The 19,238-nt window shown below is 38.4% G+C and overlaps 2 protein-coding genes across 3 annotated transcripts in view; one reads left to right on the forward strand and one right to left on the reverse strand.

Annotated features, from left to right (window-relative positions):
• Positions 1-19,238, forward strand: part of UBAC2 (UBA domain containing 2) — a 100,913-nt gene that overhangs the window by 42,283 nt on the left and 39,392 nt on the right. The gene's annotated exons all lie outside the window — the stretch shown is intronic.
• On the reverse strand, positions 8,609-19,176 carry GPR183 (G protein-coupled receptor 183). The gene is made up of 2 exons (XM_057402093.1): positions 19,067-19,176; positions 8,609-11,558 (listed from the first exon to the last, which is right to left on the reverse strand). The coding sequence occupies exons 1-2, from the start codon at positions 19,105-19,107 to the stop codon at positions 10,454-10,456; spliced, it is 1,146 nt and encodes a 381-aa protein (XP_057258076.1). The 5' UTR covers positions 19,108-19,176; the 3' UTR covers positions 8,609-10,453.

Raw genomic sequence — 19,238 nt, forward strand, 5'->3', positions numbered from 1 at the left:
CAAGGAGTTGCATATCATACGGGTCTCTCCTTGTGTTTCTTTTTGAAAAATAAGTACAATTCTGAGAATGAGTTGTAAGCAAAGACTTCCTTACTGTGTATAGTCTCAATTTATCCTGAGAAAGTGAAGAACTAGAAGACACCTAGTGGGGGAAAGAGGAAAAGGACTGCAGGCAACATTTACCATTCTTCTGGCTTTATGATATAATACAAGGATAAAATCTAAAATAAAAAACTAAGCAACCCTCTGTTTTAAAAGCTGCTTACCTCCCAGTTTTGTTGTTTTATTTGTTTGGTATGCCTCTATCAAAATAAGACACAGTATCAACAATTTTCTCACCACAGCACTTCATTTTTCTGAAGAAGTGGGTGTTTGTGTTCTAAAAGTTTTATGATTGAATTATTTCATGAAAATAAGCAATGCCTTCTTTCCTATGTGGGAATAGAGGACCTCCTTTTTAGCTTAATAGTTGACCCTTGAGAGTTATTTTCAGTCTACGTGGGGATGATCAACCCTAAGAAAATTAGGTTTTCTTTCTGCCTTTATTGGCAGCTTGTGTTTTTTGCCCTTCTCTTCCTCCTTCAGGAAGTAGGAAAACCTTGTTTGTTCCTCGTGTTCAGCCATAGTAAAGGAAGACAGGGATGTGGAAGTCCCTTTGGAATTTAAAAGGAAATCCTGCATCTAATTGTAGATGTCTGTACCAAACAATTCTGTACAAATGAGTTTTGGCTATTGTTTCCAAATTGGGTTGTTGTCAGCAGTGCCTCATGTTACTTGATCTGAAGAAAAACAATCTGTAACTAGTCATTACATCCTAGAAGCATCAGTTGTCTCCTGTCTGTAGAAGTTCTGCTATGAGCATGGATTCTACAGCATTTTTATTGTAAGGATCTGATATCCTTTCATATGATGGGTAAAATGTCCCTCCCTATCACAGAATGAACTGCCTCCATTCCAGTGATGCTCTGCCTCTCTTCCTTCTCCTCATATTTGTAGGGTAGTTAATTATTTGATTGGGGTAGAGGAAAAAGGAAGAAAAATGGATGGGTAATTTTTTGAAGCAGTTGGAGATGTTACTAATGTGAGGAGGTACTTTTTCTGTTATGTCTTTTTGCAAAATAAAAGAGTGTACGATTGCTCTGCTAGGCCAAAACGGAGGGTAATGGAGTAACTTCACAAAGGAGGTCTTGCAGTGACTGATGCTTTAAAGAAATTCCTCTTGATTTACAAAAGTAATGGACAGAAGTTGATTCAGTAAATTCAGTGGTTTTCTGAGTAGGCACTGATTGAAACTTTAAAAAACAAATATGCGTGAGACAGAAGGCAGTGTGTGTAGTTAGAAAAAAACTTAACATGGTTGCTTCAGTAAAATGAAAACTAGAACGCCTCTTTTTCAGAGTTGAAGGACTTTTCAGAATAACAAGTTTCTTTGGTTGACGTTCTTTTAAAATTTCCTTTTTGCTTTTATTTTATGCTTACTGAATACTCTCATTTTGTTTAGTCATCACTTTGCTTCAGACACCTTGGCCTGTAGTTGTGAAAAAGGGTTATATGGTGGTCTTAATGGGGAAGTATTTTTGCAAAGAAATCACTTCTCTGCCACAGCTTTCTATTTTGTTTCTGTTTTGTCATGAACAAGCTAAACAATTTCCTCTGAGCGATTTGAGCCTCAGAATACTTACAGAGCTCTCTTCAGAAAAAGAAGAGTTGCAGCCATGAATCAAAAGGAGAATGGTGTCTTGAAAAAAAGATTGTGGGAAGCATTTTAATTTTTCAAGTATTATGAAGTAAACCGAACTGTATGAATAAGATGAACATTAAAACCTCTTTTTACTAGTCTTTAGCCTTTGAAGACATGCTGTGGTGTCCATTACAATATGCTAATTATAATGAGGTAAGTTATGACTAGAAATCTTTTTATTATTATTTACTGAAAATTCAGAAGTACTTTAAAAATGGCTTAGTGAAAAAATAGTGAATTATATTTACTGTAGAAGAGGACCAAGGGATAGCCAATTACTAGACTTCTACAGAATTGCACTCAAAATCTTGAACAGCAGATACAAGTCACATTTTAGTAGTTAGTTCCAACTTACTGTTTCTACCATGAAAATAGGTCATAATAAATGAGTCAAAAATAGCTTAGGTACTTTGCATCCTGGGTCATCATAAATTGCCATCCTTTGGCTCTGTTCTGTCCAAGCTTTATGTGAAATACAGATCCTAATAAAAGACCATCATTTAGTGCTTTAATCAGTGGGGAGCTGGGAGTGAAGACTCTCTGCAACCCATCATATAATGAAGAGTGCCCTTGAGTTGCTTAAGCGTGGACTGGGTGATGTGCTACATATATGGAAGCATGAGGGTGGAGAGAAGCAGGGTTTCTGTGACAGAATGTGGAAGCTCATACCACAGTGAAGGGTCAGATGTCAGAAGTTGGTAGGAAAAGCTGAAGCTGTTATTTGCCTGGGGTGCCCACCTCTCCCCAGTTATCACATAGCCAAACTTCTCCATGCAAATGGTTCTCTGTGATTGATGCTATGCTGTGCCTCTCTTTGCCCTTTCTTAACAGCAGAAACATGAAATAGGTGAAGTTCTAGGAGCTGTTAGTTCATGTAGGACGTGCTCACTTTGTGAAGAAAGTATTTCTCGGATGAAGTAGGAATGGCTATGAAACTAATGGTGTTTAAAACCAGCTGAAATCACAACTCTTTGAATTTAGGCTCACAGCATATCAGGTTCCTGGATGACTACTGATCAAATGTATCAACTGTATGAAGGCAAGAAGTTGGCGGAATGAAAATGTATTTATTCCAATACTGAGTAAAAGCCAATCCCCATTACAAATTGGACCATTCTCAGTATAAGGTTCTACTTCTGAGGTTATGTGTGTCTCAAGGGCCTCTTGAAGTAAGCACCCATCTTAAATGAAGTTGCCCATTTGCTTGGTTCTATAGAGTGTCTCACAAATGGCAGCTTACCAGATGAAGTGTCAAGATCCTTAACAACTGCTAGGCAGCTCTCTACTCTTCAGATTCTTGAAGACTGTAAAAGGATTAGCTGACCCTCATAGAAACATGAGTTTGATTGTTTCCAGGCTATACCTGTCCAGGCTTAGAAGGCACTTCATCCAGGCTGGGATGTATGCCCCCACGTCCCTCTGGACTTGTGGAGTAGCTTCAGTGAGATGCTTGGCAGTATGCCTATCCATGATGCTTTGCTCACTGCTCACCTTGCATGTAGGCATAGTTTGAGAGAGTGTACAGTGGTGGTAAGACATGCACCCACAGGATTATAGCCTTTTCTCCTCAAGTGTTACCAGTTTTGTAGTCACAGATTTCTATTACCTGAGACAGGAACCTTCTCTGATACCTTTGGAGGGAGAGAGACCTTGAGTTTCCTTGTCTGTGTACCAGACATACGGTAGCTTTGGACTGTGTGGGCTAGGTGATTCTTTTGTCCATCAAGGTTCAACTTATCTGAACAGTGACAGCTGAGAGTACCATGGTGTATTATCCAGACATGAAGAATGACACATCACCCTCTTGCTTTGGTTAGGGATGTTAGTCATTTGGTGGAACTTTACGTATTGGCATATTACTGAATGGGATTTTGAGTGCTTAAGTCAGGTGTGTCATGAGCAGGAAACCTGAGATGATTTCCGAGAGCTATTTTTGAAAATGTTTTCCTCTATTCCGGAGCCAGTCAGACATGAGGCCACCTCTTCCAGTTTTCTGTCGATACGAAGAGTTTGGTCAGGATGCAGATGGGTTAGTTGTGATGGCACCACTCCATCTGAGAGGCAGCTTTCATTCAAGACTATCTCAGCTAACAATGCAGTCATCCCACATCTGCTTCTTTACTTTTTGTCATTGTGTTCCAAACTGGTCGTAGCTTTTAGGACTGGTAAAGTACATCCAGTAAAACCTAGTGAGAAACCCAGTCGAGAAGAAACATCGGTTGAGAAGAAACACTTACGCTCTTGCAGTTCTTAAGTGAACTGATTTTCTCTGTGGTGTGAGACAAAATACCTTTCTGTGTTTTAAAACTTTGTTCATTTTGTTAATGTGTTTGCTTGTGTGTACACTTAAGAAAATAAGTGGTGTGGGGGGGATACTCAGCAATAAACTGTTTTTTTGTGGAGAGCTTTTCTGGCCCTTACTTGTTACTGTGAGTTTTATCAATGGCTTGATGAGGCAGCCAGTTTTGTTTGTTTTGCCTTCAGTTAATGATCATTTTCCACAATGGGATATTATTAATATCCTTATTTGGTTAATTTGGTGTTGTCTTTCCTCACAGTGTGGCTCTTTGAGCCAGTGGTCACCAGGTTTTTTTCAGCTTTTGATAAAGATAGTGTTTTGATAGCTGTGTGCTCTTCCAGAAGTGTGAAAGATTCAGGTCCATGTGGGTGAAACATCTTGTTATAACATCTTGTGCTTTCCTTCTTCTCTTTTGAGGATTCTTCTCAGAATTCATTCCAGATTCCTACATCACTTGTCAGAAAATCAGCCTGCTGGTGTTTCATCTGATCTCTCATATTTCTAGAACTGGGGCATCTCTGTACCTCTTGGACATCAAACACACTTTCTTTTTTTACATTTATAAAGGTCATTCAGGAATGTTTCCTGTTTCTTCAGTGCGTAGCTGTCTCTGTACAGACTGGCAGGGTGAACAGCAGGCTGTGAGGCAAGGGAGCTGGGCATAAAGGCATAAGCCCTATTGTCCACAGTGGGATCATTAAGGACTGTTTCCACTGCAGAAATAAAACCCGGAGTTTTATTTACACCTTAGTGGAAGTGGTGCTTTGGCTACAGGACTTAAGCAGCTGGCAAGGGTGCTTCATCTATTCCTGTTCAACGGGGAACAATAATCTGACATTATTACTTCTAGACAGAATTGCTGTAACTGTCCACACTTAGAAGCTGTGATGTTAAGGTTTCAGCAAGTTCTTAGCCCCTTCATATCAGCAGCTGCTGGTAAAACACTATCTGGCTGCTTTGTAGGCTAGTAAGTTGAGAATAATCAGTTTTCAGCATCGCTATATTTAAAGTAGGCTGCCTCGGAGTGTCTTCTGTTAACTGACCACAACTTCCCTCAAAAAGTACATGCCACAGGAAGGATGAAATTGCTAAGCCTAGCTTATTAGAGGGAGGAACACAGCTCGGGTGCTGCATGGTATAAGACAGTGTATGCTTTTCTGGAGGGGCTAGGATAACCACAAATGTTGCTGCCTTCAGAACAGGTGCAAAACTTGCTTTTTTAGTTTAGCCCTTTGCACAACATCTGTCACAACTGAGGAAAAGAAAAGAGGAAGAGGATAAACTCATATTTTTGCAGTGAGGAAAAATGAATTCAGCTTTTTGGAAAGAAATACAGGCCATGTCTTGACCTTTCTGTATTTTAGGAGGATGCTAATGACAGCATTTTGATAAAGGCTTAAATAGAGCAATACACTAGAAGATTTTGAAGTTACATAATTTGCTAACTTTTCTGCAAGGCCAATGAGTTTCATGTTGCTTCTTGTCTAACAAGTTTTGACCAAATTTGTTAATTGTAGAAGGATGCAGATTGAAAGGAGCCTCTGGAGATCGTGTTGTCCAACCCTGGTAGTGCCAATCCAATCAGGGCTGTGTCCAGTCAAGTTTTAAGTATCTCTAAGGATAGAGATTTCGTAGGCTTTCTGTGCAACCTTGCCGATGTCTGACTAAGCTCATGATGAAAAAATGCTTCCTGATGTTTAATTGTTCCTTGCTGCAACTTGTGCCTGTTACTGGGTGTTGCCATCTTTTCTGTATGCCTCCCCAGTAGGCAGTTGAAGACAGCAGTAACAACTCCTCAGTCTTCCCTCTACAGGCTGAACCATCTCACCTCTCTCAGCCTCTCCTCCTGTAATCCAGTCATCATATTTGGTGGTCCTCTGCTGAACTCGTTCCAGTGTGTCAGTATCTTTCTTATACTGGGAAGCCCAACACTGGGTACAGGACTCCAGGTATGATATCACAAGTGGAGAGGAAAGGTTGCTTCCCTCAGCGTTCTTTTGAACATGGTCCTGTATATGTTTGGACGTGAGGTCACACTGACTCCTCTCTAACTTTTGTTCACCAGGAACCTGGATTTTTTTGCCAACCTGCTTTCTAACCAGGTGGTTCCCAGGCTGCACGGTTGTGTGGGGTTATTCAATCTTCGATGCAGGACTTTGCATTTGGCTTGCTGAACTTCATCACATTCCTGTGAGCTCATTTTTTGAGCCCACTGAGAACCCGTTCTTCTTCATTTAATGCATCTGAGTGAGGTAATGAAACTTTGGCAGTCATGGGGCAGGATCCTACACAAGCAGTAATTCCCGTTTTAATTCAGAAAAGGATTGCAGCTTGCCTGAGGTTGTTTTGTTCCATAGCCTTAGCTTGCAACTTGGCCAAGAATGTATTAGGAAATGATTCACTCTGATTTATTTGATGTTTTTCTAGTGATTCTTTATGTCCATTGACTTTGTGTTGTGCCAGCACAGTGGGATATTGCTAAGATATGAACCTTAGTTTTTCTTGAGTTCTTCTCCTGCTCTGTACTACAGACATGGACATAGAAGGGACAGAGTACATTGCTGCTTTTCAGTTTCTCCAAAACTGGTCATGTAAGGCAAAGCTTCTCTTTCTGTTCAGCTGCACCCTATTTATTTTTCTTATGTTGCAGGCTGTCTGATTTTTATCTTGGAGTCTATTCATTCCCTGCTTACCTGAAAACTTCTGAGTTTCAGAACAACGTTAGTCTTTAATGCAACATCTGTTTTAAAAATACAGACCCCTCCTTTTTTTTTTCTTTATACTAATGAAGTTGCCTTTTAAGAGGATGGAAGGATGGTTTAAGTCATTAACTGCCTTCAGGAATCCTGTTATTTGTGGTAGCGTGTTACCGCTTTCAGGTAGGCTTCAATATCTTTAAGCCCAAGGTGGCTGAGGGAACCCATCTGAGCGCTTGCAGTAGTAGTCCTTAGTTTGCATTCGCATCAAAAGAAAACGTGAAAGCAGTAAATGCTCTTTTGCTGCAAATGCATGTGTTTTGATCCTTCACATGATGTACCTTCACTTAGTCATGTGTTCCACACCAGCTGTCTATACAACTTTCTTTTCTGGATTTGGACAGAGGCAGCCAAAATAGACCATTTGGCCCCCGTCATCATTTTTATTTCTATGTGCTCTGTCACATTCCCTACCAGAGATGTCAGCAGTGGACATGTAGTCTAGTTGAAGTCTTCTTAACATCTGCCCTAGCCCTACACTCTGAACTTTGGAGTGAAGATACTCTATTGTTTCATCACGAGCACAGTTTTTTAAGATCCCGACTGGATTTCACCTTCCAAATAAGAGATCTAGTTTCTCCAAAGAACTCCAGTCAGATCCTCATAATGATCAAGCCATTTGAAACTGCTGCTACTTGTCAGCTGCTTTATTTGTATGTGAAAAGTGTGAAGTGAGCTCCAGATCTGTATGAGCATTTCCCAGCCTTTCACTTAGAAGGGGGCATTTCCTAGAATGCATCAAAAGGTTTTACCAAAGCAAAAGCTCATTTTCTTCTGCAAAGCTAATACTGCTTCAGGCACACGTTGCATGGCATGGCATGCTCATGTCTTTCAAGGCAGACACATCTATTATATATATTCAGTGGTGGAGAGGAAAAGAGATACTAGGTATGTGTATACCCGCTTTATTCATGCCTGTGCAGCATGGAGGAGGAGAGAGACCTGGTGTGTGCCGTTACAGGTAACTGCCATTGTAAAACTATTCCAACAAACAGTACTGGGCAGAGAGTGCCAGCAGGATAAATGGAAAGGGCATCTGGAAGTAAACCGGACGTTTGAGAACAGCTGTTAAGTTTTCAGTATTACTGCTCTTCCTTGCTCCAGCAGAGCGGCTTGTTACCATCTCTCTGCTGATGGCCACCAGCCCCACTGCACAGCTGTGAGAAGAAACAGGGCAGGTGCTATCTAAACAATTTCAGTGCAGTGTCCTAGGCCAGCTGAAACCACCACTGCTACTTTGGGCAGTTTCAGATAAGCACACAATAAAAGAGTCCCCTCATTGATAGCTGTCAGACTGTGCTGACTAGTGAGGGGAAGCAGTAGCATCAGCTGCTACAGCTATAAATTGTCACTGTCTGTCTGTCTGTGGCTTTAGAACACCTGTCAGGAGCTTATCTTAGCTTTTAAAGCTTTTATTTTATTGGTTTATTCAGCATTTGAGAAATACTAAAATGAGGGGAAAAAATAGCCTTTCTCATACCTAACTGGACCAACACTCTAAAGCTTGTTAGAGCAGAGCCTTGTTTTGAAGTAAAGTTAGATGTTTGAGAATGTTGAAGTGATTTAGAAGGAATGCCTAAGTTTAAAAATAACAGAATTGCTAATGTGAGAAAATGGGGAGAAAGATTTTCAATACAGATCTTCACTTTGTTTCCTCTTAGAAGAGAATAGATATCTTCATTATGTGGTGCTGTAATATGTATGTAGAAAAGTCTTCTTGCCTTTCAGGTTTTGAAATCACAGTTAGAGGAAACACATACCAAAAATTTAAAAAAACCCCAGACATTAGTAAAATAAAATGAACATGTACTGTTGTGATGTTAATTATACATGTATTTTTATTTTTACAGCTTCTAGGTATTAATGAAGGATCTATCTTTGGCTTTATGAGGTTATCATTTGCTTAGTCTGGTAGGAACAAATTCTTAGATAATATTTAAAAATAGTTTATTAAAAAAGCTGGCAAGAACAGAACTGATACAGCATACAGAATTAACTCCTGTTAAAAATTGTTTACCTGTAGCTTCATAGTGTCTTTTTTTAACTAGAAACTCGATTTTGACAAAGTGGCATGAAATATAGGGTCTTTTGCATTTTCTTTCCCATAAGAAAGTAATTGTTAATTGAATGTTTCCTTACTGCTGTTCAGATATGACCCTTCCGTGTTTGCAGGTAGGCGGAGGTCAACACGTGAGGAAGGAAGGAGTCACAAAGATGACAAATGTAACTGTGTTTGTTTGACTTCCAGTACAGCCTTAATGCCAGAGAGATACAGCTGCAATAAATAACATTTATTCTGACATCTGGCAGAGCTTTTAGCAGTAATTACCAGGCACTCTTTAATTTTCCCTTTCCATCACAACCTCATGGTGCAATTACCAAGTTGTGTTGGCAGGTGAAGGCGTATTCAATAAAGATAGAAATCAAAAGAAAAGACAAGAGGGCCAGCAATAAAGCAGGGAAGGAAACGGAGACGTGACGGAAGGGCACGACAGCAGGAACCCAGGGCTTGCATCCTGGATACTCAACCTGTATTGAGGCTATTTCAGCAGGGTATGTTTAAATCATTTGGTGTCTTTCTTGGCCCAATTTCAGTGTGCCCAGAGGGATCCCATATATGCTGTATGAAGGAGTGATGAGAAAGCTTGTTCTTTCCCAGCTAGTCCCTGCTATTCTCATTTATTGAGAGGTGACCATCTCACATCATCAGAGTTAACACATTCATTTACTTTTCGTTGGCTTCAACTGAACATTTATTTCTGTTTCTGAAACGTTTGTCTTGTGTCCATGTCTGACTTGAGAAGTTCTGAAGAGCCCTTTATCGCTGCTCTTTTAACTGAAACAGCAGTTTTCATAGTACAGTCTCTTGCTTCAACTTACCTTTTGTGATTATAAATAACTTATATACAACCAGAGTAGAGACTTTTTATAATACATACTAAAAGAAATGTTCTCCTTAAGGAAAAGGAATAAAGAGATAATACACCTTGCAAAGATGAGTGATTTAACATATGGGAGATATTCAGTGTTGGGGAAAACCAAACAGCTCATTAATTTTTCATGTATTACATCTGACAATGTTATCTGTGTGAATTGTCCAGTAAGACAGTGCTCCAGATACTAGAAGATCAGTGTCACCTCCAAATTAAGCATTTGTGATAGTCAAACGTACACAGAAATTGTCCATTTTATCTCAAAGTTTGGTTTCCTTTGGTTATGTGACTTGGATAACAAAACCACTGCTGTAAGTGGAGCTCAGGTAGAGCTCTTGCAATTTTCAGGTGATCTGGTTGTAGTCAGTCTGAATTGTAAGCTATTTGTGTTCAAACCATTCTCAGACACCCAAAGTGTGAATTGAGTCTTTGCTTGAGTTAGTAACATCCAGACATACGTGTGTGCGGTATGGAATTTGAGCATTCACAGGAGTGCATATTTCCTGGAAAAAATGAGATCAGTCAAAATGATACAGCTAGGAAATGATAATGCTGAGTTTCCCTGCTGTCCTGTGACAATTCTTTCTCAGTCCAGTGTCACTCCTTGATTTCCTGACATCCTGAGAAACAGAATCTGACTTAAGCTGCTGTAGAGGGAGCACTAACAGTTTTGACAGTGGGTTTTACCCTGTTTTTTTAAGCTTGCGCCACTGCAGTACAGACTTTATTTTTCAGGTAGCTTTCCATTGGAAGATTTTGCAAGTACCATCATTTGCGTTTCTCCCATGTCACGTGAGCTTTCTTCATGATGTGACCTGACAGCACTTGAAATTGATACACTTACTTGCTGTCTCAGTATTTTCAGTACAGTTCTCTTGTATCCTTTGCATGCAAAGAAATAGATGAAAGGATCTAGGCAGCAGTTAAAATTCATCAGAAACACGGTATAATGGAGTGACTTCTGGAAAATTTTATTTTCAGTGCACGAGGGTTCTTTTTGGAGCTTCTTAATCATGTGTTGTATGATTGCAACATGATAAGGGGTAAAGCAGATGATGAACACTATAATTACAAATATGATTGTATTGATGGCTTTTTTGTTTATCCCTGATTTTTCAGTCAGTGGATTTTCTTTGGCCGTTTGAAACAGTTTGCAGCTAATCTGAGAGTAACAGAATAGTATAATCCCCAGGGGAATAAGGTACCCTACTAAACAGGCAGCAAGAAGTATAAATGGTAGATGTGCTATTTTTTCAAAGTTTGGATATTCCATGCACGTAGTCCTTCCTTTTTCTTCCTGTGACATGGGTTGTATCAGTAATGGGAAAGTTTGACTAAATACAAGAAACCAGATAAAGACACAAATGCCCTTGGCATATTTAATCCTTCTGATCTTGTATCGGAAGGGGTGGACAACAGCAAAAAACCTGTCAATGCTCAAACATGTCATAAAGTTTACACCTGCATAGGTGTTGACGTAGAACAAGAGAGCAGTTATTCGACATAATGCTTCTCCAAATGGCCAGTGAAATCCCAGGGCGTAGTAGGCTATCCTTGTGGGCAAGGCAATGCAGAACAGGAGATCAGAGAAGACAAGGTTTGTTGAATAGAGGGTTGTAGAGTTGATCTTCTTTCTGTTTTTAAAAATGACAGTGAGGGCAATGGCATTTCCAAGCACCCCAAGAATTAAGATGGAGCTGTAGAAGACAGACAGTAGTATCCGTGCAGTATCTTTGTGCTCATATAAATCACAAGTGGAATTGCTTGTCTGAGAAACTGTGAAAGTGTCCATTTCTGTAACCACTGTTGTTCCAGGAAGCTCAGTAGACCTAACATAAAAAAAAAGAAAAAAAAGAGAAAAGGGATCATTTTGTAATAAATGCAGATAAATTTATTCTGCGTAACAATGGCCAACTTCTGTTGCAAAAGCAAGATTGGAGAAAACGGAAATGAAACTTCATTATGACGAAATACTTTTCAAGCCTTCTTCCAAAAACAAGTAACGAAAAAGATGGCTCTTCTGTTTTGATCCCAATTCCTCCTCTCTTGAAAAAAATCAGACAGGAGGCAAAATAATAAACCAGGGATGTAATGCTTTTGGAAAGTGAAGTTTATAGATGGTCAGGAAGGTGAGACTGTTAAAAGCAATCTCAGGAGAAAAAGGTGTCTGAAGAAACCATGTGATAAAGGGTCATATGAAGTTCCCAAGGGTCAGACAAGCAGACAAAATCTTCTAAATACATTTCAGTTTGTTTTTAGGGATCTTTTGTTTCTAACAATTCACATTGTCACAGTTTAACTTGTTTAGAGAAACTGAATTTCTTCAGCATTGTTATTGTATTGGCATTTTAATTATTCAGCTTGTTTTATACTGGTTTCAAGGATTGGCTTTTGGAAGTTAATTCAAATATTGTAACATAAATTCTTAAGACTAGTGTTTTAGTCACTCTTCGGTGGTTCTGCAAAAGAGAGACAACCCCCTGAAATATTTTACACATTGTCAATTTAGTACATTTTAGAAATTGCTTAACCTACACAGTCAGAAATAGCGTGGAAGAGCTGCAGAGGGTCAGTGGTTTAGGGGACTTAAAAATGATCCAGCAGAATTTCAGAAATGGGAAAGACTCCATCCTCTGGATGGTGCTTCCCGTGCAAAATATTTCTTAGGTGTGTTGTTACCTGACAATTGCATAGTCTAAGTATAAATATCAGAAAGTATGGGGCATCTAACATTACTTCTCAGGCAGCTGTTCTGCAAAATGGTGCCTCTTTTAGGCACCATTTATGTATCAAAACAGCAGTCAAAACAAGATTGCTTCTGCTTTAATGTAGAATACTATCTGGAGATAAAAGCTGTCGTAACCTGAGTTTTAAGTCTGGTACCTTTAACTAAAATGTCTAGGTTATTTCTGAGGATCTGCCTTTCAACACACGATATTCACAAACAACTGTAACAATATTGCCTGTTGTACCTTAAAATAGTCTTTCTGGAAAATACCTCTCCATTTTAAGGGGTTTAAGCTACGCATTTTAGAAAGTATTAATTATCCTTTTATTTGAAAGCATTATAAGGCTAGTATCTTCTCTCATGTTTTGAGGAGGTCGTCCTGCTTATTTCAGGTTGTTCACAATTTATATATCTCCAGCACATGCAGTATTATAAACCTGATCAGACTTCTGGCTAGGTTAGTAGGGCTGAATAAGGTCCTCTGTAAACAGTAAAACTGCAGATAGTGGATGTTGTGTATTAAAATACATAAATGAGTTATATTAATATAAATGGGTTATATTACATACGTTTAAGGAAGCATCCAGAGAGTATATTAAGCCTGTGTTTGCTGTGGTTGAACAGGCAGTAGGAAAGACGGGTGATTTCTGACTGATGTATGGTGTTCTGATTCTTAGAAACCTATAAAGGATGTACCATGTGTTGAGAGGTGAAAAAAAGTCCATTCAGCGTTGGAAGTCAAGTCTGGAGTGGGAGTTTTGTGGTTTGAATAATGGAATTAAGCTGGTAAATAGCAAGTCCAGCCCTAGTGCAGATTTAAGAATATCTGTAATTTTATATTAGTTATTTCTGCATCATTCTCAGTTTCTTGGTGTTAGTGTGTTTGATAATTGGTTAATACAGTAGTTATTACCCTGAGAATAGTTCTGGTGTACTTTTCTCCAGATTTTGCTTTTCCCTTATAGAAGTGTATGGATGGCTCTTGTTTTACTTAAGTGTAACAGACTGCTGTTTTGCAGAAAATGGCATGGGTTTCTATAGGCACCTGGATAAGTCAGTGAGGTATTTTGTTTTGTTTCTCTTATTTAAATGCTTCTGATTACTTGTTCACACTCCCAGCATGACATCTATCTTCTACTTGTTTCTTCCTTAAAATTTAGGTAAAATTAAACTTAAACATATGTGAGGAAGAAATAATCTAAGATTTATGACAGACAGGTCTATTGCAGTAACTAGCTACAGCGTATTAACTGCATAATTTTATTTTCATTGTAAAGTTTTAATAGTTTTGGTCCATAGATAATGTGCGTAATTGTCACAGCCATTCATAGGTCTTTCTATAAATGCTTGTAAAATGTACAATATCTATTATTGTACAAACTCGTTTAACTCTGATTCTGGGAAAATTACGTAATTTCAGTGAAATATATATTTTTTTTTACATCAAGAGTAGAATGTTGTAGAATGCATGTTACTATGAAGTCAGATCTTTAACGTAATAAATTAACCTAGAACTTGTTGCTCAAAATAGGATATTCACCCTTGCATAAAACCATAGCTGTATTGAGAAGGAGTCTTAGGTGTAATCGAGTTTGTCTATCCAGAGTGATAGCGTGGATATAAATGGGGAGCAGTTCCATGGCACGACAGATTGGCCACAGATAAGAAGCAAGCTGGAGGACCATAGCTCGTAGGCCTTCCAGGGCAGTATGCATGTCAGCTAAGCTGTGCTCCTTGACAGGGGATGTCGGCAGGCTCTTTTGCCTGCTGTTGGAGTCAGCCCTAGGTGAGAAAATAACTTCTTCCTGAAAGGGGTCTAGACTATTAAGTATGTCAAGATTATTATTTTTCTTTAATCCTATTCCTTGTGTCAGGTTACTATTTATTTCTTGGCAGCAATCCTCAGTGATCAGTTTATTATATAGACAGCATATGACATGTTCCACGGAATGTTTCTGAAGAAGCAACAGCAGGCCCATTTTGCCCCCTTTCTGTGGGTTTTGCATTCTTGGAACAAAAATGGAGAATGTTACCTCCATATTGCTCCAAATCTCAGACTAGCTGGCATTGGGTTTAATGAGCTGTGTGCCTGAATACCTTACAAAAACATGGACATTTACTGTCCTGAATCCAGATGCACCACTGAAGCTGCACTCTAGAATCCATACCAAAATATTTGTTTTTCTAGGTTGTTGGATTAAATAACCCTCCCCAGTGGCTTTCTGAGTTTATTAATGAGGTTTTGAAATATATACTTGGAATTAATTTGCTTTACCAATTTAATTATTTAGGAAACATTGCCACAGTTTTTGGCATAGAGGCAAAATTTTAAGGCATGAGGTATTTAAGATTCCTGTCTTTATATCAGTATTGTAAAGAAGGGTGTTCAGGTTTTCATGTTTCCTGAATCTGCAAATACATGATAGGACACAGGCCACTTACTCATTTAATGTGACCTCCTGGATAATCCAAGTTATGTTGTTATTTTATTTATTTGTGTATGGATTCTACTAACTTTTCATTTAAAGCGTATTTTCTGAAATGCTGTTTGGTCTTGAGTTGGAGAACTGAAGGGAGTTTTTATTAGCCGTTTGTACTGTTTTGGTCAGTCAACATCTCTGTTAAAAAATGTGGGTGTCTGATTTGAATTTCTTCAAAATTAATTTGCAATTGCTGGTTTTGTTGAGCCTTTCCCCTTTATACAATCTCATGGGTTTGGCATTTCAAGGTGAACTTCTCAAATGTCTCACCACAAGTGCTGTGATGTCTGTTCTAACCCCACCTTAGTCCCACACACGAAATGGGGTTCCAGATGCCTTTTCATATCAGTGTGCCTGGAAGCTTACTCACTACCTGCTTTTTCTGGTCAGTTGATTGGTTATCGAAACAGAATTGTATGGCATTGCCCTGGGAACTTCTGAAGTTAGTTCACTGTGATCCCAGAGTACTTCTCAGGTTTACTGTGTCCTAGGATGTCTCCAGTCTAGTGTCATGGCCATTGCTCTGGGAAGACCTGTGCCTCAGAGAGTTTAAAATTAATGTTATGCATGGGCTTACAACCAGTGAAGCTTGTTCTGTATTGTTCTCTCACTTGCTGTTTTCAAGTCTTAGCATTGTATCTGCTTTCTGACCACCAATGGAAAAAAAAGTTTTCTTCAGCCAATTACCTCATGAGATTTGTTACTTAGGCACCTTTTCATCTGTCCTGTGTGCTTTCTGGGTGTTTCACAGCAACAGGGGTCTGAATCTGAGTCCTTTCCAACCTAAAAATATCCACTCAGGGGAAAAAATCACAGTACCATGTCAAGCTGCTTACAGAATCTAGCATGTCTGAAATCTGTGCAGGTGTCTTTCTAAGCCAATTCCATAATCTCATCAAAGAAAGAAAATAAGTTGATTTAGGAGACTGGTTTTCTGTGAAAATGTTTGACTGGCATTATTCATTTGTTTTCCTCTATAATGCAGTACACAAGAGCCTAATTCAGAGTAATGTCCCCACTGCAAAAGGTGTTTGTGGTAACTCCAGTCTGGAAGTACTACATAATCCAAAATCCTGCTTCATATTGGTGCTCATGTATGATGAGCTTCATATATAGTATTGTAACATTACATACATAAAACTATTAACAAGCATAGACTTAGGCTATGAGCCAGCAATTGCAGTGTTGCCATTTTAGATTACACAGGTTTGGATTATGTGCAAGCAGTGATACAAAGCTTGCTCTGTATGTTATAAATGAGTTTTCTTATTCTCATCTCCTGCTTTTGCTGAAGGAGCACCATCTGTTTTCAGCAGAACAAGGAACATGTAGAAGTCCTTAACTGTGTTTTGTAATCTAATGTGTGATTTGTCTGTCTCTCTTCATAATTTTCATTCTTTAGAGATGAATCCTTGGTCCATCTGTCCGGTACCTATTTTGGGAGGGATACTAATTAAATTCTTGGAAAGGCACATCAGGTCATTAGAAAGATCTCTTCTGACTACAGAGAGTATGGTTTAGTTCCTTTGAGATGGACAATATTTCTTTAACAAACAGTATTGGGGAATAATGCTGTTTATATATGCATAGAATGTAAATTATTTAAAAGGAATGGTCAGGAAAGGGGTTTCCCTTTCCCTACAATGCCTGACCTGAGGATTTATAGTCCTCTATAGGTGTACCCTGTATAAGTTTTAGAGACTTTAAAGCCATTTTCCAGAAGATGGGAAATATGCAGTGCTGTGGTTATGTAGGTTTAATTTTTTCCTTAATCTCTAAACCTCACTGTTTTCTGTTGACCAATAATATTTACTGTTTGAATTTCTAATTTACCATACAAGTCATCTTCATTGTAGATTGTTTTCTCTGTGAAAAAAAGCTTGACTCAATTAAGTTATATATGTTTAAAAGCGTTCATGTTAATTTGCATAGTAGAATGCTTTGTTAATATAAAAAAAAGATACACCTAAGGTAACTGTATCTATGTGTATGTATTGGCAGCTTGGGAAATACACGTGGTGTAGTAAAAGCTGAGGCAAGAGACGGGCATGTCCTAAAGCTTCCTGTTTCTTTCTAATACTTTAACACTCATAGTGCATTATGTTAATTTAGGTTTTTTTTTTCAAAAGCTGTTGAATTTTTTGTCCTAAATGACAATGAGTAGGCCTGGTGACCTTAAGACCGAATCCTTGGGTCACAACCCACAACTGATTTTGGTGAGATAGTTTCCAGGCAGGTGCTCAGGTGCTTTTACTCTTTCTTTCAAGTGTTCAAGGCCAGGTTGAATGGGGCTTGGAGCAACCTGATCTAGTGGGAGGTGTCCCGGCCCGTGGCAGGGGGTTTGGAGCTAGATGATCTTAATGGTCAAATCCAAACCAAACCGTTTGCTGAGTCTGAATCCCTTCCAACCCAAACCATTCTATGATTCTGTGATTATTGGTATAGACACAAATATGTTGGAATACTAAAGGCAAATTTGTTAAGCCATGTGTCAATCCCAAGTATGCATTTCATGAATGAAATTGTCTTAATGATGGCTGTGAAGAATTATAATATTCTTTAAGTGCTTAACAGAATATGCATATACAAACACTGTGGGATCTTTATGGTCCTGCTTTTGTCTATTGCTACAGATTTTGCAAAGTTCTATGACGGTTATATTTGGCACTCAAGACTAATAGAAAATACAGCAAGTGAAATGGAAGAAGTTGAACTGAAATGCTGCATAACTGGTTAAAGAAGTTGAAGTAATTTGAAATGTACATCTTGCTCTTATCTGTTGGATCTCTTTTTCCAATTGTGATGCATTTTATGAAAAGCGTGCTATCTGACATAAATCATCTCCGCCAAAGATGCATGTTAATGTGAAAAGCTGTGCTGATACTGAGATGATTAATCTCCCTTCAGTTTACTTGCCAAAGTATACTAAATGTTGAAAGGAGGGAGCCTAAAATACAGCAAATAAACAAAATAAAAACCTGAGCCACTGCCAATTATACTTCTGCAAGCAGAAGGAGGAAAGGGTCAGATAATTTATATTTTAGTACTGGAAAACGCGCACACCTCTTACATGTTTTTTGGTTGTTTTTTTTCTATTTTTTTTCTGGGTGATATGGAACATGTACAGCTAGTCTTTAATTTGTGGGATTATAACTTCAGAACTGTATCTTAAATTTATTATTCATCACATGTATACATAGTTTTCGGTCTGTCAAATAGAAAGGGATGAGATTTGAGCTCTTTGCCAGGTAGGTATTTAGCTCCCTTGTATCTTCAGGAGGAGCCATGAAAATGTTATTCCATACTTAAAATGTGTTCTGTACTCAAAGGCATGCATGCCATCTCTGTTTTTTAAGGTGATAGTTGAGTTGTTGTCTGTTAAACCGTTTATCTTGTTTTGTCAGTAGAAAAGGAAAAATTATTCCTTTTCAATTGGGAAGGTGTATAAATGTCATATCACTTGTAATATTTCCTTAGGTTTGTGGCATGAGGATCAGTAATAAGGAGAAAGATATTTGGTGATTATGATTCAGAAAAAGAATTCCTTCTAAAAAACTCTGAAATCAGTGCATGTCAGAAGGTAAAAGGAATTGGCTCATAAAACATTGAATTCTTAAAATATTTTGTTGCAATGTTTAGACATGAGAAGAGTGACTGAGGAGTTCTTGAGCTGAAAATAAAAGCTGTTTCATAGACAAAGAGGAAACTAAGCAGTAACAGTCAGAGTATGGATTTGTTTTAAGGCTCTCTCCTACTATTAAAGCATTTGTGAGGTTCAGTGAATGACTTAAGAACTGCAGCACTTCCCTTAGTACTTGTACAGTAGTTATTTCTGCATAATTTAAATTTCTATTGCTAAAAGCCAGTGCAGTATCAAATGTTTCCCTGTGATCATCAAAAGGCTGTATTATAAGAAAGGCCTTGAAATAACTTGTTGATGCTGTGGGTCAGTGGATCCTTTAAATTAAAATTAACTGGCAGCATGTTAATATGTGAACATAAAATATTACAGATTTTCTTCCACAAGCTTTGTCTCTCCCATCCAAAGATCATTTACCCTTCCTACTACATTAAAATACTTCAGTAAAAAAATAATTGAAAGTAAAAGTTAATTTTTTTCTGTACTTACATATCTGTAGCTTCTTGGATCCTCTGAGCAGCTGAGGGCATTAACAGGATGGCTTGACTGCGAAAGTTTGCCCTTGCACATTGTTTTCAAGAGTGATTACGTGAATCTCTTCAGTGGGAGGGGTAGGTTTTTTCAAGTGCTTAAAAAAAAAACCCTTGTTTGTATGCTGGTG

The sequence above is a fragment of the Pezoporus wallicus genome, unplaced genomic scaffold (assembly GCF_028554395.1).
Source record: "Pezoporus wallicus isolate ANWC-B61680 ecotype Strahan unplaced genomic scaffold, APGP_CSIRO_Pwel_v1 contig_6520, whole genome shotgun sequence".
Lineage (NCBI taxonomy): Eukaryota > Metazoa > Chordata > Aves > Psittaciformes > Psittacidae > Pezoporus > Pezoporus wallicus.

What these genes read in the sequence shown, in the direction of transcription:
- GPR183 (XM_057402093.1), bottom strand. Translation starts at nt 19,107, where the DNA reads ATGCCCTCAGCTGCTCAGAGGATCCAAGAAGCTACAGATAT. An exon ending in ATCCAAGAAGCTACAGATAT is followed by an intron (nt 11,559 to 19,066) that starts GTAAGTACAGAA and finishes TTTTTATGTTAG; the next exon opens with GTCTACTGAGCTTCCTGGAA.